Source organism: Rhinolophus sinicus, linkage group LG01, assembly GCF_036562045.2.
Source record: "Rhinolophus sinicus isolate RSC01 linkage group LG01, ASM3656204v1, whole genome shotgun sequence".
Taxonomy (NCBI): domain Eukaryota; kingdom Metazoa; phylum Chordata; class Mammalia; order Chiroptera; family Rhinolophidae; genus Rhinolophus; species Rhinolophus sinicus.
The window spans coordinates 184,349,268-184,376,444 of record NC_133751.1 but is presented as its reverse complement, the minus strand read 5'-3'; the positions used below and the strand labels follow the sequence as shown (position 1 = coordinate 184,376,444).

Here is a 27,177-nt window from a genome sequence, read left to right as displayed (position 1 = left end):
TGAATCCTTTGGCTTTGTAATCAATGACATATTGTCAGCTGAGGACTTGGGGCTTGGAGTGTCATCTCCGACAACTAAATGAAAGACCAGCCCCTGGAAGCGGCCCTCTCCTAACACCTAAACACCGATCTCCAACCATCTTAGCTGAAAACAGGCCCTTTCTTCACAAGCAAAGTATATCTGGACACTGGGTGTTGATATGAGCCACTTGCATAAAGAAAGACTTTTGTTTGGAATATTTAAATAATCACCTTGCCTGTGTGGTGCTTTACAGTATACCAAGCACCTCCACAGACATCATCTCTATACTTCACAGTAGTCCTGTAAGGCCAGTGTTAAAGAAGGGGTTCGCCCATTTTGCAGAGGAGGAAAAGTGAGACTCAGAGAGTATGTCACTTTTCTAAGATCATATAGTAAGTAGGAAGAGCGAGGACTAGACCCCACGTCTCCTGATGTTGACTCGTGTGTGTGTGTGTGTTTTCACTAAACTGTACTCGCACACATGAGACACCATTTATAGAAGCTCTGGTAACCTTTCTGAATAAAAGAAGTGAGATCGAGATGTGAAACAATGTTGATACTGCATGTTTTGGCCATTTGGGCATGGATCATTTTCATTCATCAGTTTCTGTTACCCTTTGAATTAATAAGAACGTAAATGAAACTATTTGTGACAGAGACCAAGCCAACAGAGGCTTGAAGATAATAGAGGTGTTTTTTTTCTTTCACATAAAAGTCCAGGCTCTCGGGAAGCTGTGCTCTGAGAAGTTGTCAGAAGCCCAGACTCCTTCTTTCCCATAGCTCCCCCACCCTGAGGGTTTCTATACTTAAGGAATTGCCCATTGCAGTTAAGGAATTGCCTGTGCAATTCAAGATGGCTGCCCCCAGCCCTGCTTTCCAGGAACCTAGTGTTCATGCAGCTGTAAAAAAATACAGCTTGAAATTGCACTTGTCACTTCCACTCACATCTCATCAGCTAGAACTTAGTCATGTATCGACAGGCAACTGCAAAGACGCTGGGAAATAGAGCCTTTATTTTGGGTAGCAATAAGCCCAACTAAAATTTTTTTGGGGGGTCTCTTATTATAGAGAAGGGGAGAATGAATATAGAAGGGTAACTGGCAGTTTCTACTGTGTTGTTAATCTTAAGAACAGTTTCTTTTCAGCCTGAAATGCAGACATTTTAACATGAAACATTTGAGATCTGGAATTCTGAATGTATAACATGGTAAGGGAAAAATCCTAGTTCATTCTAGTGTGTGGCATGTTGCAAAATCAAAATAACAGCATGAAAACTAGGTTCCTGTGGAATGCCAGAAGTTCTGAATAGAAACAAGTTACATTTTGCATTTTGTGAGAATATTGCATATTGGATTAATATGAAGTGACTAGGAAATTCACAACTTGAGAGAGCAAGCATATAGAGTCAAATTAACCACATCTTAATATTTCTTGCATTTTCCCCCTCTCCAACATGTAAAGTCAAATTGCATTGACATTTTTGCAGCAAGATAAAAATTTAGTAGAAGAATGAAGAGAACATATTTTATAGCTGTGGGTGAGCACTGACAAAATTAAGGCTGTTTGAGGTTAGAGGTATGTAGGCTGACAGATTGTGTGAGGGTGTTTCTACATATGTGGGTGTCAGTATGTTTGTGTTGAATTGTTTGCAGATTTGGGGGGAGAGGGAGCTTGTGTGTGTGTGCGTTAATGTGGATTCCATGGGTGGCTTCAATCATTGTGTTTTCTTCCCAATTATTTTTATGATGGAACAGCAGAAAGAAGATGTGGGAGGATTTAGGTTACAGCACTTAAAGGAAGGTTTGAACAAGTGCCAGTAATATGTGGGTATGTTTGTCCAATCAAGTTCCTCGAGGGTCTTTGACATGTCTTGAGCATACTAAGTTTGGGGAACACTAAGGTCACTAAACCTGGCCTTCTGTCCTCCAAGGCCCACAGGTCTGGCTCTTACCACCTCTCCAGTCTATTCTTAAAATTCCTCCTCATATATTCACCTTTCACCTAAGCTGTGACAAACCGCTGTCTCTCTTCTCTGGGCCTTTGCACGTGCCATTCCTTCTCCCTGAAATGCCCACTGCCTCTGTCCCTGGCATCCGTCACGTTTCAGTGAGACTCATCTCTGGGACGCCTACCCTAATGGTCCTGAAGAGTCCTTGGGATTCCCTCCTCCACACATCCACACACACGAATTTATCCAACATATCTGGGCTTGTGTTGTTCATGTGCACGCATGAGGCTTTCCCACATGCGAACTCCTCTAGTTCAGTGTCCTTTTCTTTATAGCTTTAGTCTCCAGCAGTGTTATTGCTCAGTACGTATTAGAACCACCAATTAATGTTGGTTAAATCCAACTTGTCACATTGGAGAGGCTGCATTTCACCATCAGTGAATTAGACCAGAAGTCTAAGTATTTGACTTTGCCTGCTCACCCATGGCCAGAGATGAGGTGTTTCGGAGATAATGTATGTTATGGCTTATAAAGCTGGAAGGTAAGGCGGTAACAAAGCCTTTCATGCTGTTGATTTTTGATTCATCACTGATGTGTTAATTAGCAGGCCTGTCGAGTGCACATAATGTACCTGAGCCTGTGCTACACCTTGTGTGTCATGACAGAGAGGCAAGTAGGAAAGCATGTAGCCCAGTGCCTGGCCACACATCGGATGCTCAATCATATTTATTGCATTGAACGTGTAAGATGTCCCAGATTAAAATTTTAAAAGTACTTTCCATGTAATGTGGGTGGGGAAAAGCAGGGCACGAGATCAAAGCATAAAAAGATAAATATCTACAAGCAATAGAATATAAGTGGCCAAAGGGTGAAAACTCAGACAAGGCTATAGTTTTCTGAGCAGGGAATACTTCAGGCCAGTGTGACACGTAGAAAACAGACCCATTCTGAGTAGAGAACATCGCAGTACATGGGAAAGGCTGGGGAGGGTTGCTTAGGGGTGTTGGCGAGTGAGGGTTCATGGAGGGAGCAGTGGGTAGATAAGAGTAGGAAAATAAGTGAGGTGATTCTGTGGCTATCTTCTTCTAAGTACATAGCAGTGATATGTGAAAAGCATCTGTCTTAGGTTATTATTTGTCAAAATAAGAAACTGAAAATTTTCTTTTGGGTTACTCTTTTCTTAGACTTCATACTAGGAAAGGTACATATTTGGGTTGCTTTAGCTAATGGGGAAATTCAATCTCTGAAAAAAAGTGTGTGATCATGTTGGAAGAGTTATGTAAATACATTGATTTTTAAACTCTTGACTGATTTAATATTTGCTTCTAAAAGTCTCTAGGGAATTGGATCATTATCTGTTCAACTTGAATCTTCGCTGGTCCATGGGAGAGCCCATCCCCATCATTTCTATGTAAATTCTCCAGTTGGGGCTTCTTGAGGGTAAAGTTACCTTTTTGGCTTTTGAATTGTAGGGCAAATTGCCTTATAAAACACTGATATGCTTAGCCCATTTCTTCTCCATCTTTGTTTGTGTAATCAGGGGATAGCAATTCAGACTACCTTTAGTTTAATAAGAACAAATCCAGGACACGGAAACCCATCATTTCAGCAATCATTTGAATAGCTTCCAAAATCAGATTTGAAGTGGTTTTTTGGATTATCCACTCTTGGGGGTTTTTTATACTATGCATCCATCTCTTTTTATATATGTAAGATATGTAGCAGAAAGTTAACTTTGCATCCTAATAGTGAGTTATTCAGGCCTATATTTTCCAATTTTTAGTTAGCAGAAAGAAAAATTCAGTGAACCTAGGATGATAAATTAGGCATCACCAACTGATGTGATCTGTGCCAATTGACGACTGCCATGGGTCCTGGACTGGGTCAGGTTTGACTTAGCCTCCCCTCCCTACCCACCTGTCCCGGCCCTCCACACCCATCCCTTCCCATGACTCCAAGGTACGCAGTTCTCCCACACTGCCCTCAGGCTCCCCCAAATCCTCCTCAGTAGGTGTCAGGCAGGCCTGTCCTCGCTCAAAGCGGTGTGCTCCACAATTATTTTTTTTTCTTACTACCACACTCCATGTAAAAAGAATAAATTTCTGTCTGTACCCACTTGAAGATGTCCCCCCGAGTTGCCAGCCTCTGCAGTTGATTGAATCCCTGGGGGAGGGTCCCTGTTCTGTGTGGGTTTATTTCTGAAGGGCACACTTCTGCATTAGCGAGGCCATCACTTTCAGGGTGGTGTGGTGATACTTCTCCTGTTAACTAAGCTTGGAACATGCTGTGTGGGGCTAAGAAACATTTCTTTCTCTTCATTTCTGAAATTAAATTCTTAAAAGTTATTAAAAAATTAAGGGCTTGGTCACCGTGGGTAGTAATAGACTATCCTTGCATGTGCCCTCTGCAGTATAGGTATCTTTACATTTGAATGCAAAACCAAAGATGGACTGTGCATTTAAAATTCATGTTTTTTAATAATCAAATTCTTACCTAAATACATCAAATTGAATTGTGGAAATCTGGCCTACAAAGTAATACCTTTACCACCAAAAGGAAGAAATGTCCTACCAATTTGTTTCAAATAAATTCACATGGTGTAGTTGTCATCTTGACAACCTTTCCCTTCAAATTTAGTATATGTCTAGCTCTTAAGTTTATTGTAACTTTAGTATCACCAATGTATACTTAAATTTCCAAATTGACATTAAACTGTCTTTGGCTTTAGCTCTCAAAATGCTGATAAATTTTTTTTTTAAATTAATCTTGGACAACAACAACAAAAGAAAAAAAAGAATAAAAACAAAACAAGAAAAAAATTTTTAAAAAATGAACTGTTGTGCTAGAAAAACATTTGTGTCCCCTAATGGTCATGCTTACCTATTTCACAACTTGCGAACATAGAGCTTCAGATATGAGAGATGACATCTAAATTTTTAAGTGAGTTTACAGTTTTTGAGAATTGCATTCTTAAGCGTTGTAGAGTTTTTTGTTGTTTTGTTTTTGGGGAGGGGATTAGTTGTACGTCACTCAGCTCACTGAAAAATATTAGAATAATGTATACATTCATATTTAAATAAAAAATCAATTTGACTTTGAAAATATTATGATACTCCTTGGCTTATGGGAAACATGCTATGGTATCTAAAAACACACGTATTGAAATCACAGGTTGCACATTGTAAAAATTCTAATTGCCAACAGCTATACTTATTTCAGCACCTAGGATGGTTGCCAGTTATCATGACCTATCCAGTCTTCCTCCAACATTTCAAACGAATTCACCAAGAATCTTACATTCCACTTCCAAAGGAACTTTTTCGACGTATTAACAGCCATTAAAAATGGAATATGGCCCTACTGGTTTGTTTACTCCTGTGTATTTCCTGGCTGTGCTTCACCAGGCCCGATGGGTGTGAGAAGTGATTCAGTGCGATGCTTGGGCTGCAGTTTAAGTTTCATGGACAGGCCCTTGCCCTGCACACAGAGGTGATGGAGGTCTCTGTTCCCATAGCCTTCCCTGGCCTCCTGCATACCTGCAAATTCCCTTTTCATATCACCGTCATCATCGTAACACCTTGCATCCATTTGGGACTTTGTAATTGACCAGTCACTCTCGTGTACTTGATTCCACTGAATCTTCATAACTCTAAGGAAGCAGAACAGATTTTTTTTGTTCATTCCTTTTCCATGCAGTTAAGAGCAATAAGTCCTAAAGAAGAAGTTAACAGACTCTATGGAGCCACATTGCCATTACGTGGCAAAGACAGAACTATAAAAATCTGTTCTTCGATGACTAACGCATATTTTTTTCGATAACTAGTCTCTTTTTTCACCACTAGCGCAATGATTCAGGTTTCATCGAGGCATTGAGGGAGGCCCACCGTTGGTCCTCCAGAGTCTTAGAGATTCCCTCCTCCACACGTTCACACACGTGCACGGATCAGACAGCAGGCCTTATGTCATTGGTAACGCATGGGGCGTTGCCACCTGGGAACTCTGATGCAGACACCCTTCCCTTTTAGCCCTAATCTCCAGCAGTGTCTTTGCTCAGTACATCTTAGAATGAACAGTTAATGTTGGTTCAATCCAACTTGTCACACTACAGAGGCTGTACTTTTAGCATCTGGCTTTGCCTGCTCGCCTGTGGACAGAGATGAGGTGTTTGGGAGATAATGCATACTAGGACTTATGAGTCTGGAAGTTGAGGTGGTAACAAAGCTTTTTGGGCGAGGCATGAGGAAAAGTGTAGGAAGGATGAGCCCTTATCCTTGAGTTGATGGTGGGGTTTCCACACAGAAAATGTATTTTAAACCGGTGCTGTCCAAAATAGAAATATATTCAAGCCATGTATGTGATTTTAAATTTCCTAGTAACCACATTCTTTAAAAAGTAAAAAGAGGTGAAAAATAATTTACCTAAACAAATACAGAGGGTGCCAAAAAAATGAATACACACTTTAGGAAAGGAAAACTGTATTAAGATCGTGATACTCAATATATACCGATAACAAAAGATGAATACAAGTCACGTTTGACTTCTGAAATTACAAAAGGTGCTCAAAGTGGTTACCATCAGCGTCCAGACACTTCTGATTACGGCAAACTACTGCTTGAGCAACACTGACCAAAGTGTCCACTTGTATACGGTTTTTTGGCACCGGTATATCCAAAATATTATTTCAACATAAAATCAGTATGAAAAGATTATTAATGAGATATATTTACGTACTTTTAAATTCTAAGTCTTTGAAATCCAGTGTGTATTGTGTATTTACAGCATATTTCAATCCATATGCTAAATTTTCAATGGTTAAAGTTAAATGTGGTTTTACCAGAATAAGAGTATAACATATCCTTTATGTTGCTTTGGTTTTTAAATTTTAATTAAAATTAAATTAGAAGTTCAGTGCTGTGTTCATCTCAGCCATGTTTCCAGGGTTCATCGCCACGTGTGGCTGCTGCCGACTGTATTTGCCCCACAGTTGTCAACAGTTGTGGGGTGAAGTCAGAATCCTTTCTCAGTGGTCTCCACATTCTGACATAGGAGCTAAACCTCACTGAGGACATGGTTTAAGTTTTAGGTTACAGATTTATTTTAGACAACTGTTTTAAGGTAGTGCTCTAGGCTGTGAGGAGTTAACCTCACCTGGGCCAATTATTGTTTATAAGTTGTTTTAGGAATAAAAAACAATAGAGTAAATGTACGTTCTGTAAAGTGATGAGCGCTTTGTGCAGGTTCAACAGCTCAGGTCCTGGCATCCTGTCGACCTTTGGGTCAAGTCAGGGATGAATGGAAAAATCAGCGTGGAGCATGCGTAATGAGTACATACTTATTTTATGCTGGAGTTACGTATATGTGCTTTTGAAATTCTGGAAATACAAGGCCTGGTCTTGTTTTCCATCTATCACCTAATCTAAAAACCTTGAAAAAAGACAATATTTAAGATTCAGCTGAAAATTAAGAGGAACTTGGAGATAATTTCCCAAAGCAGAGTTGATAACTTGGGGGTATGTTTCAGTTACAGCACATACACCCGAGAAGGGATTGCCGAGCCATGGAGCAATGTTTACTGCTTACCCTTTCTCCAGGGTTCAGAAAGCTTCGTGACATTTTCTCTTTCAAGGTCTTTATTCCCCAGGTGGCTGAAATTCTGTAGTGCTGCCGAGTGCCTTGTGAAAGCAATTGATGGGTCTTTCCCGATTTCCTCTAAATATACTCAGTGGCAATATAAACCCATTACAAAGTATTCTTCCTCCTTTCCATTTTGCTTTTCTATTTCCTGGTCTGCAAAATTTCAAGTTCCTAATCCAAGTCTTAAACAGACAAGGACCTTGACATGTCCAGATAAGAGAAATCCGGTAACCACATTTGAAAATAGAAAAAAAAAAAATAGATAAAATTAATTTGAACAGAAATCTGGGCATGCGGAAATCCTAGTTTCTTTAGGAATTGGATTAGGAACTTGAAATTTTGCAGATCAGGAAATAGATGCAGAAAATTTGCATTATTGATGTTTATTTTCAAAGGGTTTTTAGACCTGGAATGCAAGAGTGACACATGTTCATATTTCATGCTGCAATCTATATCTTAAAGGCAAATTTTTGGTGCAATATGTTTGACTTATCACTTATGCTCTCCCAAACACCTCTTCCGCGAGAGCCTTTACAAATGAGTTCCATAAAATGACGCACTTGGTTTCCCAGAGGGGATGTTGCTTGGGAGATTGGTCCCAGATGTATGATAAAGGTTTCAAGAAGATTTTCAGGATACTCATTTTTGAGACGTGGACAGATAGGGAAGAAGTGGAAAGTGATCTTTGATGGTGAAGGAATATTTAATCCATTGTAGTGTTCCACATTTTAGTCCCTGTCACAGAAGAGTGGCCAGGTTTAAACAAGGAAACAAACAAACATGTTCTCCTCGTAAGCCAGTTCAATACCTAGAATGAGAGAGACTGAAATCACACAGGCTGTCCTGCCCCTCTGTGAGTACTTGGGTCTTTGTTGCAAATCACGATGCTTTATTCACTTAATGTACCCACAGGATTGAGCCAGGCCCTGCCTGAGTGCTCTTGGTAACACAGTAAGCAAAACAGATGCCTGTATGAAGCTTGTGTTCTGGTAGGGGAAGCAGACAATAGTACATACAAACAATACGCCATCAAACTTCAAAGTGATCACGTGGTGTGGAGAAGGTGACAGACTCTGCTGTTTTACAGAGGATGGTGAGAGGGGGCCTCTCTGAGGAGAAGGCATTTGCGCAGGGATGTGAATGAAGTGAGAGAGCCAGAGTTCCAGGCAGCGGGAAGAGCAAGTGCAAAGGCCCTGAGGTGGGGGCATTCGAGATAGGTCATGGTGAATCCAGGAGGGCGCAGTAGGAGGTGTGGTTAGAGAGGCGGCTGAGGCCAGATCATGGAGACTGTATACTACAGAGGGCCTTCCAGGCTTTTCACTTGTATTCTGAGAGGGATAGGAAACCACTGGAACATTTACATTTGAATTTCTTCTTAACCTTTTTTCGGTCTTCAACTTATTTGTCAGTCTGCTGAAGCCTGTGGAACCTTTTGCAGAATAATGTTTTAAATGCATACAATGAAATCCAGAGGATGTCAAAGAAACCAATTATATAGAAATATAAAGAATAAGGTCCCCTGTAAAGGACACACATGTTCTCATTTACATTTTCAAAGGATTGCTCTGACTGCGGTAGGGAGAATAGACAGAGGGGGCTAAGAGTGGACGTGCCGAGGCCAGTGAGACTGGAGCCACGCTGTTTTCATTTGTACCAAACGGCAGTAGTCTCTGACATAGGGTGTGCACCAGAGGTTTTTGAGTGCAGGAAGAAAAAATGTATAACTTCTATTTCTATTTAAATTACCCTAATTCTTATAAATGTCTATGTTGAATAGAAATTTAGTGCACACTTTATAAAATCCTAGTATGTTAGGACATGAGTACATGTATATAATTCATGAATAAATCCACATATACTGGAAGGACATGTTAAATATTGTGTGTTTTTGATCAATAAATGTAATGATCACAACAGAGGGAGGATTACTCCGTAAGAAACTAAAAAATGCCCCATTGGTTCTGACCACGTTGCATTTCAGAGGCCATTTTGTGGGAGAGCATGAATTCTCGCCATGATTCAACCTTCTAAATGTCAGTCCTGTTTTTCAGGCTTCCTTAAATCTCTTTAAGGGCCCTGGTGTGGTTATAAATCTATTTATACCTGATTAGACTTACTGTCACCTTAGAGGTGACATGGACTCCCCCAGGGAAACAAGTTTCCTAGGATTAATTTCCAGATAGGAAAATGAGTTGCTGATATTCCTCCTAAAAAGCAGGGGTCCTGAAGAGTGTCCTCCACTTCTGGCACTGCGGGCGCCCCGTCCATCCACTTTGGGTGGTGCCTGCCTCGATTCACACACTCCTTCTGGACTTGAGTCCTGATGTTTGGCGCCTCATACAGGCTGTCTCACATAGACCTACCTTGAACATTTTCACTCGCTCCTGAGGTGCAGGGAGTGGAATGGGGACATTATTCTGGGTGCCATACAGTATAAGGTTGTGCAGGGGTGTGATATTTTCTGTTCTGTACCCAGGGATAATACAGAGTGGAGCAAGGAGAGGAGGCAGGGTGAGGTATAAGCAGATTTTGCATGACATTTGCTCCAATTATGATTGAACTGCCTATTTCTCGTCTTTCTTTTTTCCTTCCTCCCTCTTTTCCTTCCCTCCTTCTCTTCCTTCTTTCCTTTCTTGCTTCCTTCTTTCTTTCCTTCCTTAAAAAGACTTTCTTTTATAAAGAAAGAAACCTAAGTCTTTTATAAGATGAGCAGAAATCTTCAGGTAGGCTGTCAGGATGAAAGGGCCTTGTGGATATAGGTGGTTCTTCCCCCAGGATCAAGCAGTGGGTGCTGGTGTGTAGGGAGATGTAATCTTGGCCATGCAAAATACTGACATAATTTCACTGACCTGCCTTGTGAGTAGAAATTGGTTTGTGGAAGTTGATACAGAACCTGGAAATGGGGTCAGCCTAACCCCACTATTCCTGAGTCTTAATTTTCAGTCATGTTTCCAATTCTATATTTTCTTTCTGCTCCTCTGATTTCTTAACCCAGCCCATTTCAGGCCCTGCTCCTTCATTTGGCTGAATTCTTTCTTGGTCATTTTAAATTTCTTATTAGCGAGTATTTGCAGAAATGGCAACTGGTAGGTAAGTTAATCAGACATTGGAAAAATAGCTTGATGAATCAGTATAGTATAACTTGACTAAACTCTCAGGGTACAAAAGGACTTGTCCTCAGGATGGTTCTGTAAAGCACCTCCCTGTAAGCAGGAAACCGTGTTAGGGCACAGGCTTCGGAGTCAAGTCGGGCTCCCTGTGGTTGCTGTCTACAGAGTGGACAAAAAGGGACACTGAAATAGCCACTGGATAGGATAGTTGGTTTGTGCCAGAATTAACTAAGAGCATACATTCTCTTCTGGGATATAACTAAACCCTTGATATTTATTTATCAAAATAAAACTAATTTAAAAAATTTCACAAGCAAACAGTTTGAAATGAAAAACAAAAGTACCCAAAGACATGCACTTTCATCTCCTTCCTTTTCTCTCTGTCCTTCCTGTGTCCCTCAGACTGTGGTTGCCTGTGATGAACACGTCAGTTCGATTGTGGGATTGATTTTAGGGGACTGGATGTCTGCTTGTTGCTGTAGAATGTCATGGGATTTCCAGGTGCCTTGTGGCACTTGGGGGTGTGTTTGGCCCCATGGTTCCAGGAACCTCCAATTTGACTTGGCATTTGAAGGCCTTTGGGAATTTCTAAAGTCTTTGCTGCCTCATTTTCCTTTTGTTGTTGGTGGTGATGGTGACCATGTCAGATTTCCTTGAAGTAACAAAGGTGCATGGGTCATCAACAGCATTAAGAAGGAAGCCAGCACGCCTCTCTGAGAGGGCACTTCTCTCTCCAACCGGGGTCTCTTATTTTCCCCTTCAGCACCCACTCGTTCAGAGCAGATCTAAAGAATACTCCGTTTTTCTGGTCCATTCTCCATCAATACACTGAGAATATCTTTTAAACTTAAATGGACTCCATTTTCCAATATGTAGGTTGCCCAGCATGACGCCAGACCCATCTGTCTGGAGCCTGAGCTCTGAACATTTTTATTGACATCCAGTGAGACCTGTCTCCTCACCAGCCCCCGAGGACACAGGGGCACTGGGGAGGAAAGGGAATTCAAATGCATTGAGTATTTACCTGTGCCAGGCATAAGAAACATGTTTAAACACGACAGCTTATTGAAACCTCACAATAAATGTAGGAAGCTCACCCCCATTTGACAGATAAGGACACTGAGGCACGGTGTCTGTAATGAACTCAGAAAGATCCGAGGTGCTACCTCCAAAGTTGATTTGACAGTGCCACTCTTCACTTTCTCTTCAGCAGGTGCACTTTTCTAAAATTTTGGCTTAAAGGATCCAGAAAGTGAACTTTTAACACCACTCAGTGATTCTTTTTTTTTTTTTTTTTTTACTGGTTTCCAAAGCTGAATGGATTTCCTCCTGTGCTTCCAGCTCTCCTTCATGTCCTCCTGGTTCCCTTAAAAAGAAATGCCCCGTATCTCATTCCTCTTCTCTATGGGTCTTATAGAGCAGTGGCTCACTAGGGCACCGATTTAATGAAATAAAATTTTCAATCATGTTTGGTTTGATTCTAGGTGATACAAATACAGAATTGTGAACACTTTGTAGTCAGGTTTAAAGGGAAGAAAAAAGGTGGAAAGAAGAAAGTGAGTCAAGTATAGTCCTGGGCAATGTCTACTTAAGTGCTGCCCAGTGAAGAGCTAGCTATTAAAAACAGAGAAATAATAGTCCTCGGGCACTTGTGGACCCTGAAATTTGGGGTTTGGCAGTTTATAATATTGACCAGTTATGTGAGTCTTCCATGTTCCAGGCTCTGTTCTAATGAACAGATAATACATATTAACTTACATAATATTAATTTATGCTCTCCACACTCCTAAGAGGTACACCCTGTGATCGCTGAGAAAACAGAAACACAGAGAGGTTTATTAACGTAGACAGTGAGGGTCTGAACTGAAAACTGAGCTCAAAAAGGTGGGCCTCAGAGCGCACGACCGCTGTGCTCACCTGTCTCTCAGTTGCTGGCTCAGTAACGCGTGATTGCCTGGGGTTTTAAAGATTATTTTTATTCTTAATTCAAACCAGCAAACCATACAGTTGGAAGGGTAAATATCTGTCATGTTTGGTGACAGACATTGATGGGTTTACAAGAAAAAAAAGTCTGAGGAAAAGTCGTGTACTTTTTCTTCCGTATCCCTCCATCTGTATTTACTGTGCGAAAAGGTCACTTGAACACAAGAGCTCGAATTTCATGCGTCGAAGCAGCTTTACTGTGGCTGAAATCTCGCTCTACACATTGACTTTAAAAATATTTTGTTATACTGTGAACGTTCTCTCTAATAGGAACGCGCTGGAGTCATTAAGTTATGGGCTTCTTAAATAGGACGGGGTGAGTGTGTGGCATACAAATGCCAGCAACCGTCAAGTGATGTTTGTTTGTTTTGCTCTCAGAGTGTAGCCCTTTCTCGTGACCGTCCACTGCCATTTACTGGAAGGAGCAGTGGTTCTGGGAGACCGGAGCTGTTTGCCTGGTCAGGCAGCTAGCTGGCTGCAGTTTGTGGTAGCAGGGAGGAGACTAAAAAGGCTGAAATGGTAAATTGCTGTAGGTTCTGGAGAAAAACAGAATTAGAAGCATTTGTGGTTCAGATGAAAATAGCACATTTCCTTTCTGCTTGGACTGTGGGGGTCAAAGTGCTCCAGGGAACAGAAAATAAATAAAAATTGATCCCTCACCAGTCAAGGAAAATGCTTTGACTCTGGGAACTGAAATGACAGCTCCACATTTGAGGATCTTGTGAAACCACTTTTGAAGGTTAAAAATAAATAAATAAATACCAACAACAAAAAACATGGAAAGACTGAAGAAAATGTGATGACCTGTGTTTAGGAAATGTAGTCTTTCAAGAACGATTTCTACAGCCCTCTTCCCAGACTGATGAACAGATAGCAGAATCTGATGAGGTGTGCGGCCCTTTTGTTCCTGTCACTAACCGCGGTTATTCCATCTCTTCTTGCAGGTGAGAAGCCTTATAAGTGCTCATGGGAAGGGTGTGAGTGGCGTTTTGCACGAAGCGATGAGCTCACGAGGCACTACAGGAAACACACAGGTGCAAAGCCCTTTAAATGCAACCACTGCGACAGGTAAAGGAACTTAGCATCTGCCCGGACGGGAGGGAGACAGGGAGGTGGGTGGTTGGTGGGCTGTCCCTGTGCTCTTCAGTTTATCACGAGCCTCTCTCCCAGAGTCTTGGGCCTGGGAATGCCTTTTACTGCTCCACTGAGAAAACCAATGATATAGGGTGCCTTCTGGCATGTAACCAAGGGAAGCTACGAGTTCTCAGTTTAGTTACGCATGTATTTACTGAACACCAACTTTTGGGCCAAGAACCGTGTTGGTCCCTGGATATCAGTAAGACACAGTTCCTACCCTCCAGGAGATGATGGACAGGTCATTTTAGTATAATGTGAAAAGTAGTAGGACAGAGAAGGGTCACCTGTCACTGCTGCTGCTGCTTATGTGTTTATTAACATCAGTACCATTTTCCCTCCTCCTTAATAACACGAAAGAGTAGAAAGCCTGCTTACCGGAAAGACAGTTAGTTACAAGGCTTTCCTCTGAAATATTACTAGAAAGGAATTTACAGAAGAGATTTCCTATTTTCTTTGGGGGCCTGAACCGTTCTTTTTCCTTTGAAAATAGGTACAAAGGTCTAAAAGATGGCGAGGCTTTGAGAATGCATCCTATAATTCAATTTCAAACCTTCAGCATTTGATAGTGGAAGAAAGAGCACGTAGCAACAGATACTACACAAGTAATAGTATCTGACAGCCTTGGCATTATCAACCAATAAACCCCAAAATGGAGACTCTGCAGGCCAAGGTGAAGGCAGGATTAGGTTTAGACATAATCAAATAATGGGCTTGCATCTGAGCGTGTTAGCCTTCTAATCCTATTTCTGTGTTTAAAAGGAAGCTTAAGAAAATTAACCATCTTTTTAATGCAATACTAAAGGTCTCGGTTATGATGAGAAAAATGCTTCTAATACGATAAAAGCCCTGAAAGCCGCAGGGTTCCCCTGCTTGGGCAGCAGCTCGCAGGATGGCAGGAGGGGCACACAGGATGTCCATAGAGGCCTGGGTCTCCGTGGGAGGAAACGCGATGGCTTTTGCATCCTGCCTGCCCGGTCCCCGTGCTGGCACCTCCCCTCACCAGGCCTTCCTCTAGAGGAGTATGTGTTTGTTTGGAGAGCAGGGCAGGGTGGCCAAGTCTCACGGGTGGCCCTTTGGCTTGGTGCTCCTTTAAAATGCTTATAAAGGAGCATTCATGTTTTTCCTCCTTTTTTTTTTCCTCCTTCCTGAAGAGGCTATTTTCCTCTTATCTTCCTTCTTGAAGAACTAAATAAAGCCCCCTTGCCTCCTGGAGCCCAGAGATAACCTCCCACCCCAGGGCCGAGGAAGTACGCTCCATGAAGCTATTGTCTCTCGTTCCTTCGGAGCTCTCTCCTGCAACCCAAGAACACAACCTGTTTTTTAATTTCTATCCCATTACCTAGATGTCCCAGCAGCTGTTCTACAGATTATGCTTCAGTCATGTTTCTCCTTATTTGACATCTTCCCGCAACTCCCAACTCAAGTTCATTCCTCTGTAGCCCTGGCTACCAATAAAGAAGCTACATAGAGGGTGATTATTTGTCTTTTGAAGGAGAGCATGATATGCACTGGGATGAAGATGAGTCCTTTGTGAGTTGTGAGTTGTTAGAGGATGGTAGTAGGAGGTACACACACGCGTCTCCCATCCCTGAAGGATGGTGAGGCTATTACTTGGAGACGGCGTTATGGATTGCCATAATCCTTGGAAATGGACAAAGAGTTCTTATGGGGAAATTGCTAGAGTTAGTATTTCTTCTAGTCAACTGACTGAAATGTACAACTGTTCAGCAGTTGACATATTAAGGTTAAATCTGATTGTTTGTGTGATGTATGTGAGAAATGTTTCAAGCCAACTGGATATTCCAGTGGCGGTGATGTGAGAGGGGTAATTTGGTTAGTTTTGTGCTTCCTTCTCTTCATCAAAATGCACTGTTTTCTGGAGCTAGAAATTTGTTAAGCAGATGGTACAAATTCCGTGACATGGTATTTGGGAGAGACTGTGAGTAGCTCAAAGTTCTGTGGCGTTGACCAATCATCAGTGCAGTTTTGACAATGTCAGAAATGAGGGGTTGGACTCTCGTTAGTGTCTCATGAGAGGCAGCACCTGGCGTTTCAATTGCAGTGACTGTGCTAAGAATAGAGCAGGTCTGGGAGGTGGCATCAGGAATTGGAGTGGTCCCAAAGCAGATGAAAGGAAAGCCTGGAGTGACCAGGGAGTTGGCATTCCTGAGAAGACTTTTACCTTCTCAGAGGGCATCTGTAGCCCTTAGCAGGACACTGGATTCTATTGGTACCACGGTGTGTACGAGCATAAGAAACCTACCGCTTGTCTCTCCTTATTTGAGCAATCTGACTACCTTATTCAGAGTCTACGCTAGTACTGGGTTTCCTTTCCTTAAAGCGTGTACCACGTCTAATGTATACTTTTCTTTTGCCTATAGGCTAGGCCAGAATAAAAAAGTACATAAGTGTTCGTTTTGCTAACATTTAAACTCGCTAGAGGCCACAAAAATCTCTATATTTCTGGCTTTGTCTGGAAAAATCAGACCTGGTAACAGTGGGCTCACGTTCCCATGTGGCCATAATTTCCTGGAGCTGAATAGTAATCACTACTCATTTGAGAGGGCCGTATGATCACTAATTTCTCACTGTTGCCACCACTCCTGTGGTCTCCCCACATGAAGGCAGACCGTCAGCTGACATGTGTCATCCCTATTGCTCTGTTGGCTGCTCTTACAGAGAGCAAATAAGTCTTCATATTATTACCTTCTCACAAGTGGAATCAGATAGTGCTGTGTGTTTCTTACACTTGGGCCACTGCCCTCATTTACTTTACATGCCTGACCCCTCAAGACATTGGGTTTTGTGATCTGGCTTCAGGGTTAGGTTGGGGGAGAAAGCAGTGAGGTGGCTCTGTCATTTCCCCCCCATCAGGCTGAACCGTGTAGCCCACTGAGTAACCAGCTGCTAGAGGGTGACTCTTGTGTCTGAGCCTGGAGTGCATAAGGCTGCTGATGGAGGTAAAAGGGCTCTGTTTCCACAACGGGTGATATGCAGGCCATTTTTCTGCTGACTCAGCACAGCTATAATCTCTGCAGACTGTGCCGCCAAGTTCTTAGGCACTTGAGAGGAGGCCCTTGGATCTCTCATATTGAGTCAGCCCACTTACAGGTGGTAAGAAATACCAGCCAGTATCTAGCTCTTTGGCGCCTTACAGGGTTACTGTTGCTTTCTCCCTACGTGAGTTTAGTGTGCGTTTTTCATAAGCAAAAGAAATGACACTAGGGGGTTTGACTAGTTCTCTGTAATGAACAAATTTCAGTCATTGAGGACCTTCTTATTTAAGGTCATCTGCCTGCTGCATCATCATAAATACCCTCTGGGGGTATATTACCCTTAGAATGATTCGCGTCTGCATTTCTAGATGCTGAGTTTATCTATTACCTTATACTATTCCTGTGTGGGGCTCAGTAAGTATAAATTAATAAATATTAATTAATCATGACTAAATATCTTGCTGATGTATTGAATTTAAATAAAATCTCCCTAGTGAGGGACCCAGTCTAATTCTAAGTATCATATATTTCCTAGAATTTGAACAAATAGTGGTGCTAGTTTGATTATGGAAGGGAGCAATTACATTTCATAGCATGTTCAAGATTGGATTTGTTTTTGTCCTGAACTTGAAGGGTAAAAAATAGATGCTTGTACCCATTGCTAGGTACCCAGCCCAAGTGGGCAATTGGTAAAGGCAGAATAAGTCTAGAACACATACGTGACTGAATGGTTATTTCAAATGAAGTTGTGTATCAAGAACACTATTATCCTCTAAGTTTCCAGCGTACAAAAAGGGAAGGAAAGAGGTTTTGTCTGCTGCCAAGACTCTCCTTTACTTCTGACCATCTCAAATCCCTCTTGAACAGGCAGGATACTTGGTCTCCACTTTGTAGCTTTCTCACAGGACTTTACTGAGCAAGCCTGACCAGATTAATGTTTGGGATCAGTTTTCTAGTTGCTGCCATTACCAGTTGCCATAAATTTAGTATCACTTTTATGTAGCTTTACAAATTTATTATCTAACCATTCTGGAGGTTAGAAGTCCATCCCAGGTCTCACTGGGTTAAAATCAAGGTATCAGGAGGGCTGTGCTTTTTTCTAGAAGCTCTAAGGGAGAATCCATTTCCTTGTCTTCTCCAGCTTCTAGAGGTTGGGAAGCTGACACGTTTCTTGTCTCCTGACCTCATTCCCCATCAGCAAAGCTGTTGAGTTCTTCGCATACTGTTAATCTCTTTGGTTTTCTCTTTCAATTTCCTCTTCCATTTTTAAGGACCCTTGTGATGACATTGGCCCCACCCAGATAACCCAGAATAATCTCCCTATTTTAAGGTCAGCTGATTAGCAAATTAATTTCATCCACAACCTCAATTCCCCTTTGCCTTGTAACCTAAGATATTCACAGGTTCCGGAAATTAGGTGTAGATATTTGGGGTGGGAGGGGACCATCTGTTATTCTACCTACAAATTCAAATTGACAGTTCAGCTCTCCTTTCTTCTCAGTCTAAAAAGCAGGTGTGGCTAAGAGCATGGGCTCTGGGGTCAGCCTACTTGAGTTCAAATCTTGGCTTTCCCTCTTTATGACGAATATCTCATCTGGTAATAGCGATACCAGAATGGTACCTTCTTCATAGGGTTCTTGTAAGGATGTTAACTTTAAAAGGGAAATACCTGCAAAAAGAACTTCCCAACTTAGATCTTCTTTCTCTAGGCTGTTGGGATAAAGAAAGGAAGGAGAAAAGGAAGGAGGGAGGCACAGAGGGAAGAAGGGAAACAAAGAACACACACAGTAGGCACTGCCGAGTGTACCTTCAGGACAGGACAGAGCTATGCATGGTAAATGCTAAATTCCCTGCAGGCTGTATTGCTTTTCTGTGTCCCAGTGACGCCAAGTACTTGCTTTTAGAGAAAACGTATCACTGTCGTATAGTAACTCAAATCCCCTTTAGATGGCATGCTAAGGGATCATCCAGATACCTTACTCATACTAAATCAGGGCCTGAAATAAGTGGGTATAATTAGAATAATTATTATTTAACATGTTATTGGATTAGAATGATTACTGCTGTACTTTTCCCATTCTTCTGTGTTTTTTCATTTTACCTTTGCTCTGTTTTGCTTCGTTTCTGTGGAGTTCTCTCCTGCACATGTGCCTGTTTAAGAAATGAACACAAACAGACTGTGTGGAGAATGTCGGGGTCAGGGGATAAAGTGGGTTTTTAGTTTGTTTGTTTTAACAATGAACCAAATAGGAAACCCTACGGATATTCTCCCAGGTACAAGAGTAGCCAGTTTTAGGAGAAGAATCCAGAAGGGAAGCACACACCCAGAGCTAAGAGTGACTGCTGTCTATGTGCTGACTTCACTGGGATTCTGGCCAGAGCCTTAGCTTGTAGGCTGGGGGGGTATGGAAATGCCCAATCTAGTACTTAGACTGTATAGACACCTGACTCAGACTAGTGTGAGCCTCAAAGGGTATTTATTAGCTTGGGTAACTTAGAAGAACAGAATGAGAGCTGTCTTTAGGCTTGGCTGGACCCAGGTTCTCAGACGTCCTTCCAAGTTTCGGCAAATGTCCCAGGGCTGGCTCTCATTGGCCTTTATGGGTCATGTGACTGTCTCTTAGCCGTTCACTATGGTCATAACTTCAGCCATAGGAGGAGGGTCAGCCCCATACAACTGAGTACACAGAAGAGTAGCTATCCAAGGGAAAGCAAGAAGAAAGGGGAAGGCGTGAAGACAACCGCTGCATTCATTCTGAAGGCTGAGGAAGGCACTCAGTGGTGGGCTTTAGGTACCAAGAGAAAGTGGGCTCGCAGATCCGCCTGGGCTCTAATCTCAAATCTGTCATTTACCAGCTCAGTTTCCTTACCACACGCACACAGAAGGGTGTGAATACTTTACCGGGGAAGGTTGCTGGCGATGTTACTGGGGTAATGTTGGGGAAATACCTAGCACATGCCTGCGTGTTATACCATACTTAGTGAACATGGGAACCCTGCTTCATTCTTTTTCTTGACTTGAATGTAGAGTGTCTGTGTAGACCCGTAGGCAGTGTTTCTGGGCTTTAATTATAAAGCTCAAGACTGAAATCTGGGTGTTGAAATGTTAACATTCCACCACTCGATGATACAGGCTAATCATTCTCAGCGTATTTATAGTATATGAGCATGACACGTGTCGTTTCCAAACCATGTGCACATTCGTTTCTTCTTCAATAATGACAATTACGATAATAATAGTTAACACTCACTGAGATCTTCCTATGTGCCAGGCAGTAGTTTAAGCAGTTGACATAGATCAGCTCTTCTGTTCCTCACACCCAAGCTCGGAGGTCACTGCTGTAATTACCACCTTTTTACTGAGGAGGAATTAAGGCACAGAGAGGTGACTGTGTGTGCTCATAGTCACACAGCTATGGGAAGAGCTGGGATTTGAACCCAAGCAATCTGACCCCTGAGCTCACCTCCCCCCAACACTGTCTTGTTTATCAGTACATGTGCTGTCTCTCTTTACGGTATGGTTAATCATTTTCTAAGGGGTGATGGAAGTTGAGTTCTTTACCTGGACCTCTCTCATATCCTTGTTGTTTATATTTCCTAGGTGTTTTTCCAGGTCTGATCATCTTGCCCTCCACATGAAGAGACATATCTAAACACCTAAAGGCCAGAGTTGCCATGGCATCGGCCATTGTCTGAAGGAAATGTCATGAGGCAGGGGACTGGACTTCAGGCGAGGACCCATTGCCTCGCAGAAGAAAGTTCTCACTTATAAACCTCTGTGCGTGCACACACACACACACACACACACACACACACCACGCTCAAATGCACAGACCCCCCACACACAAACACACTGTCCTGCACTCAGCTATATTTAAAATATATACATCTATTCTTTATGCCTTGCCCTAGCCAGATGGTAGAAGACGAAGAAAAAGGAAACCAGGTGAACTCAGCAAGGCAGACCGGCTGCTCACTTCAGCACTATTGGAATTATTTCCCGCTGTTGCCAATGGAAATCAAAGAAAATGGATGTGACGTCTCTGCAGGTGGACGGCAGTAAGAGGGGCTTATTTAACTTGCTTCTCAATGCAACTTGATAGGAGAGTACAACGTCTTAAAGTTGCATATGTGTAGCACTAATGTTTCTTTTTAAATAGTTGGGGGAAAATGACCTAGAAAACCAAATTGCAGTTTGGTAGCCAAAATTAACTCTTGGTTTATTTGTCCTTTGTGTGTGAAAAGTCCTACTAGTCCATGCGTCCGACTTCCTCAAAGAACTGTTGATCAGTTTGGTTCTTCTTAGTACCGTTGAGATCTTTCCAGTCGATACCAACGGCCTTAGCAGCGGCAGACTCTGGAATAACACCTTACACCTTTCTGGCCTGCATTTCTCTAGACTTCACTCTTAAGGGAGTTTTCTTTTCTTACTTTTTGACTCTTGCACACCATATGCACTAGGGATTCTGGAAACTTCTAGCATGACTGCAAAGTGGCCAAGAGAATAAAGTCCTTGATGATAAATCACAGTCTATCCCTTGAGCCTCACCTTATTGCCAGTGCTAGATTTTTTCTTTTTAATCTCTCTGTTTTTGCTAATGAAAACTTGAAAAGCTTATTTGGAAGCTTAAATGTTTTATCTTTTCTCCATGGACTAAACCTCTCCAGGACTCTCTCAGCACCTGGATGTCCAGCTCTCGAAGCAGCCAATCAGATGGGACATCACAGTTCTCTCATCCCCTTGAGGCACCATGACCTCAGCTCATAGTGATCAACCCAGTGCTGTGTGTCATTGCTACCCTGTCACCAGTTTCAGCATAAATGTCATAGTGTGAAAGGGCAGCTGCATATTGAACCTAACACCGGGTTATGACCTGACAAAAAGCCAAAAATATCACTCTTTCCAGGAGTGGGGAAAACTGAGGATGCCTCCCAAGTTCAAAACCATCATCCTGTCTTCCTCTCTCATCCCCACTGAGCTCACGTTACCCCACTTGTTAAAACACACCATTCAAAATGCCATTGTGGGAATGAAGGGTGAACATTTAAGGAAAAGGTTGAGATGGTTCTCCCGTGGTCTGTCTAAAAGGAGAGACATATTTCTAATTTTCTTTTTTTTCTGGCTAGACCATCTTGACTTGTGACCTAGAGCACGCAGGATGAACAGAGGGGTTTACATTCCTTACTTCTGATCCCCCACACACATCTACCCGCATTCTTAGCTAGCTGGCACTGGCCTCAACTCCAAAGACTGCCTTTAGGACCATTAAATGGCCTATGCAAGCAAGCGGGGTGGTTATTAGGACAGATTGTATATTTTGTATATTCTGGGACCATCCCTTCAAGACACGTCTAAAAAACAAAAATGGCATTTGGTCCGCACACGGTTGCTGCTCCTTCATACCAGCTGGCTTCCCTCCTACCCTCCTTTGACTGTTTGACTCATTGACTGTTAAAATGCCACCCCATACCTATTTGGGATGCAAAACTGAAGTCTTTAAAAGGAAATAATAATATAAGAACCACAAATACGTTTGTGACAGCAACCTTCAAGATCCTTGGCATTTGGTTTCTGAGCTTTCTGCAACCTTTGATTTCACTGCAATGTTGAAACTACTCGTCTGAGGGTAACGGAGCCTACTTGTCACAAATGCTGTAGCTGCCAATTGGACACTTGGGGCATCCTGAGGTCTGGCCCTTAAACTTTTCTTTCTCTTTTTCCTTTTTTTCTATTTAGACCAAAAAAGACAAAATAATAATACTAAAATAATACACAAAAAACAAAAACATACCAACAACAAAAAAACCACCCTAAAACACATACAAAACCTGCCCATTTGCCGGAGGCAATTATGTATATGTCAGTTGGAGGGTATTTTAAAAAATCAGTTTTATTCCAAAGATTTAAAACTATACATGACTTAGAAACAATTTCTGGAGCACTGCTTGCTGACAATCTCGTAGTTCTCTACTGCATTTGAGTGCATTTTGTGGCCAGTCCATCAGGGCGTACCATGGAATTATATTTGAATGTGTGGTGCATCCTTTCTGGATGAAGGATGCGTGAGGGACCTTGAACCTCAGCTGTATTAAACTGTAGCACCTCCAGTCAGTGCACTAGATGAAACTTTAGACACCCCAGATTTTGTTGGTTCGTTGATTTCCCTTTCTGTAGCAGCCTCCAGCATGAATGCACGCACACACCGGTGATGGCATTAGCCGTGGCTGCCATGATTTATAAATGTTCTCTCCCCAGCTGGAGCTGCTCTTGCCTCTCGAAATGCTATTATTAAGGGTTTATAATACTTAATTTAATTTTTGAACTGACCAATGCAAGGCTCTATTAAAAAGAAAGTGAAAAGAAAAAAAGAATGAAAAAGAGTAATCATTGCTTGTTTGCTCCCTGTTATCATCTGTGGTCTTGAAAAGATCTCATTTGAATGTGGTGGAACAAAGGCCCTTTGGTCTTCATGTGTCTGAACGGTTCAGTAATTCCTCTCTTTTGTATCAGTGAGGTCCTTTGTAATCTGCTCCTGACCTTTCTCAGAGTAGGGTGCGCTCCACCGTGATGGTGGGGATTGCTTGTTTCAGAGTCATTCGTTGATGGTGAGAATTGGCCTGAGAATTTGGTGGGTGCTAAGTGTATGGCTTTGAAACTGTTCTTCTCTAGCCCAGTTGACACCTGTAAATAATAAATAACCAGTCCTATCCATGGGAGTGGGGTAACTCCAATCATTTTGGAAACGGATTTGTGATAAAATGTCCATCATCTCCCAAATGGAAGAGATGGTTGGTAAAGAGCCTGCTGGAGTGAACAGGCTTTCCAAGAATTAACATGAAAATATTTTGCTCCCAAGAGGACCGGTTATTTAAAACAGTGCTTTAATGGACATTTGAAACACGTTAAACTGCTTTCTCCTTTAAATTGTTACCTCCTAACCTTCCAGGGGATCCCAAATTTGAAAGGAAAAATTTGGCCTGGTGTTTCTCGTGGTTGCCCTCTCAAGCACACTGTACCCAGGGTTCAGAATGTGATGTGTAGAACAAGAGTGTTTCTAAGCCATTGACAATTGTCTTTATTTCAAGTTGTGCTTTTTTCTCCTACCACCTGGCTGTAAGTCAGAGACGTGGAAACCTGAAATTATATGCTGCTCCTAGTGACTGGCCTCCTGCCCCACTCATGGTTAATTGGCCCAACTTAATGCCTGGTGGTGATGATTGTTATGTCCAGAAAAAAAAGAGATGTTCAGATTCTATGACAAAGCTGCATTTTATAAACATATTGGAGACCCCAAAATGAACTTCATGCTGACCATTTCCTTCTCCTCTGTACGTGCTTCCCCTTGCAAAGCCCTTCAGATGCCCCGTCTCTTCCCCTTCTGCACCTCTTGTGCCCTTTTTACATCTTTGATTGCCTGATTCTAACAGGGTAAAAAGACAGCCAACCTCACACATGATTAGCAGAACTGATTCCTATTTTTAAAAAATCTTCTTTGAATCTAGAAGCCAGAGAAGGTTTTTTTTTTTAGGACTTTTGTTTGGGATAAACTTCCAGATTAGCCATGTCTGTGTACATCAAAGGGGAAATAAATGAGACTTTCAGGGCGGTGCATCCAGTGGCTCAGAGGATTCTGCCTGTAGCCCCCACTCCTGAATTCCATGACAAAGTCGAGAGAAATACACTCAAGTGGCAAGAACAACAAAATCCTAGTGACTCGCTTTATTGGTTCAAAATGGTTTCCTCTATGGAGATCACTTTTTCAAACCTAAAATACAGTGCAAAGTGCATTTGTCTCTCTCGTGAGTTGGTTTTAAGAGAAGGAAGAAGGTAGGGAAAGTCAGGGAGATGCAACACATTTAACTATGAAAATGTGGCTCATTGTTTCTTTTTTTTTTTTTTTTTAATTTTATAAAGGCCAGCATGTCTGGCCACAATTTGGCACCCCAATCTTTGCCAGAGTGACAATTTATTAAGTAGAACTTGGTTGCAATGTACTTGCAGAAGCTTTCCCTGGCATCTTCCAGAAATGGCCACCTGCCAAGCATGGGGTGGAGGCTGGAGGAGAGAATTCGCATTCTGGGTCTGGATTGAATTTCGGCAAACATGGTGATATCTCAGTTTGAAAACTAGAGAGGCTGGCCTGAGTACACATCAGTGCCTCCTTGATGGCCTACTTTCCTCAGTGAGGATCTTTGGGAATACTTGAGATGGAACAACAAAAACGTGTCCAAGGAAGCAAAAACTGCTTCTCAGTGTGAGATCCCATGACTAACTGCCTGAGGCTTCAGGGTTTTCTCTCGCTTTTAACACTCTCTTAAACCTCCTCTGTTGGTTTCTAATAGATCCCAGAAAAGGGGATAATAAAGCTGCAATTAACTTTCTTATGTGCACCCTTCCGATCTAGTACTGTATTCTTCAGGTGTTTTGCATTTAAGTGTAAGTCCTCGGGACACAGGTATCAAAAATGGAGAGAGAAATTCTAGGCCATCACTTCACAAATATCCCAAACAAGATACTCTTTCCAAACAGGGCTCCCTCTCAGCCGTCATGAGGGAAGGTTAATACGTTCTTTGTTGGGGACTGTTTATACAATTTTTTTCAACTGTGAGCTTTGGAATCGTAAATTGCTTTGACTCCAGCTTCTGTCTACTGCCATAAAATGGACCCCACGTCAGAATAATGAGGGTGGTATGTGTGCGCACACCTAGACATGTGCATATGTACCTACTGTACCTTCGCAGAAGGAAAACAGGCTACTGACGTTTAAGAGGAGTAGCCACCAGTGCCTAATATCTTTTTTGGGGGATGGATGCTTATAATTGCCAGTATATTGAAACCACACTGGGAGTTCCACATAAAGGGGAGGGGCTGCGGGTGGGAAGAGGGGACATTTTAATCCTAGGCCTTTGGACCAGAGACAGAATAATTTCTGCAAATCTAGGTCCTGAGAGGCTTTTGAGCTCATTGGCTAGTTCTCAATCTTTTTTTTCCCCCCAGCATGCATTTTCTATCTATACCCAGACTTAGTTTAATTTCCTTATCTTTTACTTCTGCTTCATTCCAGGGAGGAAAAATACACCTGTTATGGCCAAGATCTCCTTGCTAACACAGAGGCAAAAACAAATGTTTAATATTTTTGAAGCCTCCCCTTCCTTTCCACCATTCTCCCCGAACTCCTCTCTTGCCACCCCCCCCCACTCCCACCACACAACTTCCCAGCCACCACCACTTTTCTTTTAAATCTCTATTATCCTCTTAACAGTTGGCTTGAAGAAATTTATTTTTGCACTATACATTTTCTTTTTGCCAGATGTGTCTAACAAGTGTGTTTGGAGAGACCTACTCCCAGCCCCCTCCCCTCCCCCACCTCCCCGGTCACATTCTCTCAGGCCTTCTCTGGTATTTATAATATATCACAGAAGTACCCAGTCTTATAGCCCTTGGTTATGCCTTTTTTTGACATTTTATTTTTTTTAAGCTTTTTATATATATATATATATATAAATATATTACTTTGTCAAGTTTTTTTGCTGTACAAAAGTCTTAAGATTTAAAACTATTATTTGTATTATATGATGGTGGTATGTTAATGTTACAAAATTATTAATGAAGAAAAAATTTATTTTTGTTACTGGTCTGTTTCATAATTCTTTTTTAAATTGGTATATTGTAAGATATCTATGCAAAAAATGTTATGTGACGCATTTTTATTTAAGAATGTAATATGTGTAATAAACAGTAGAATGTGTTTGGCTTTGGAATGCCTTACTGTATTTCTCTTGAGCTTATTTCACTGGGAAAGAAATATCCTCAAAGAGACACAAATGGGTCTTTATATACCTCATGAGAATTTTCTTTCTCAGAGAGAGAAAGGGAAGGCAAAAGATTGTATTAGGTCATTTTTCTAATGTGTGTGTGTGTGTGTGTGTACTTTATGGGTTTTTTTTATATTTTTATTTTTTGAAGAGAGGAAAGGAGCAAATTGTTGGAGGTTATGAAAAGCAGTATTTTAGAATGAGGTGGGTTATGGGATGTTAGGCTGAGGAGAGGCTTATTGAAAGCAGTTTATTTGGTGAGAAAAAGAGAAAGTTTGTTCTGGAATAGTGTTAAATAGCATATTTAGAAAGGATACCTTGAAGCAGTTTGTGGAAGAGTGAAGAAGGGCAAAGGTGAGAGGGAACAATTTAGGTGAGAAGTGGGAGGAGTCACTTTACAGGAGATGGTTTGGTGACAAAGTGGGGAAGAGCTGGCGAACCAGAGGCAGAGGAATTATGGGAGTGGGTTTATACATGGTACAAAAAGTTAGGTGCAAATATAAGCTGCCTCAAACACCAAGAACAAGGAGAT

At 41.8% G+C, this 27,177-nt stretch overlaps 1 protein-coding gene across 4 annotated transcripts in view; it reads left to right on the top strand.

Annotated features, from left to right (window-relative positions):
• The window catches only part of KLF7 (KLF transcription factor 7), an 84,881-nt gene extending 58,303 nt beyond the window's left edge, over window positions 1-26,578 (top strand). For all 4 annotated transcript variants that reach the window (XM_074341045.1, XM_019726912.2, XM_074341034.1 and 1 more), the window contains 2 exons: window positions 13,641-13,764; window positions 20,431-26,578. In XM_074341045.1, the coding sequence (XP_074197146.1) occupies window positions 13,641-13,764; window positions 20,431-20,482 (176 nt within the window). In that variant the 3' untranslated portion in view covers window positions 20,483-26,578. The remainder of the gene's footprint in view (window positions 1-13,640; window positions 13,765-20,430) is intronic.
• The last annotated feature ends 599 nt before the right edge of the window (window positions 26,579-27,177 follow it).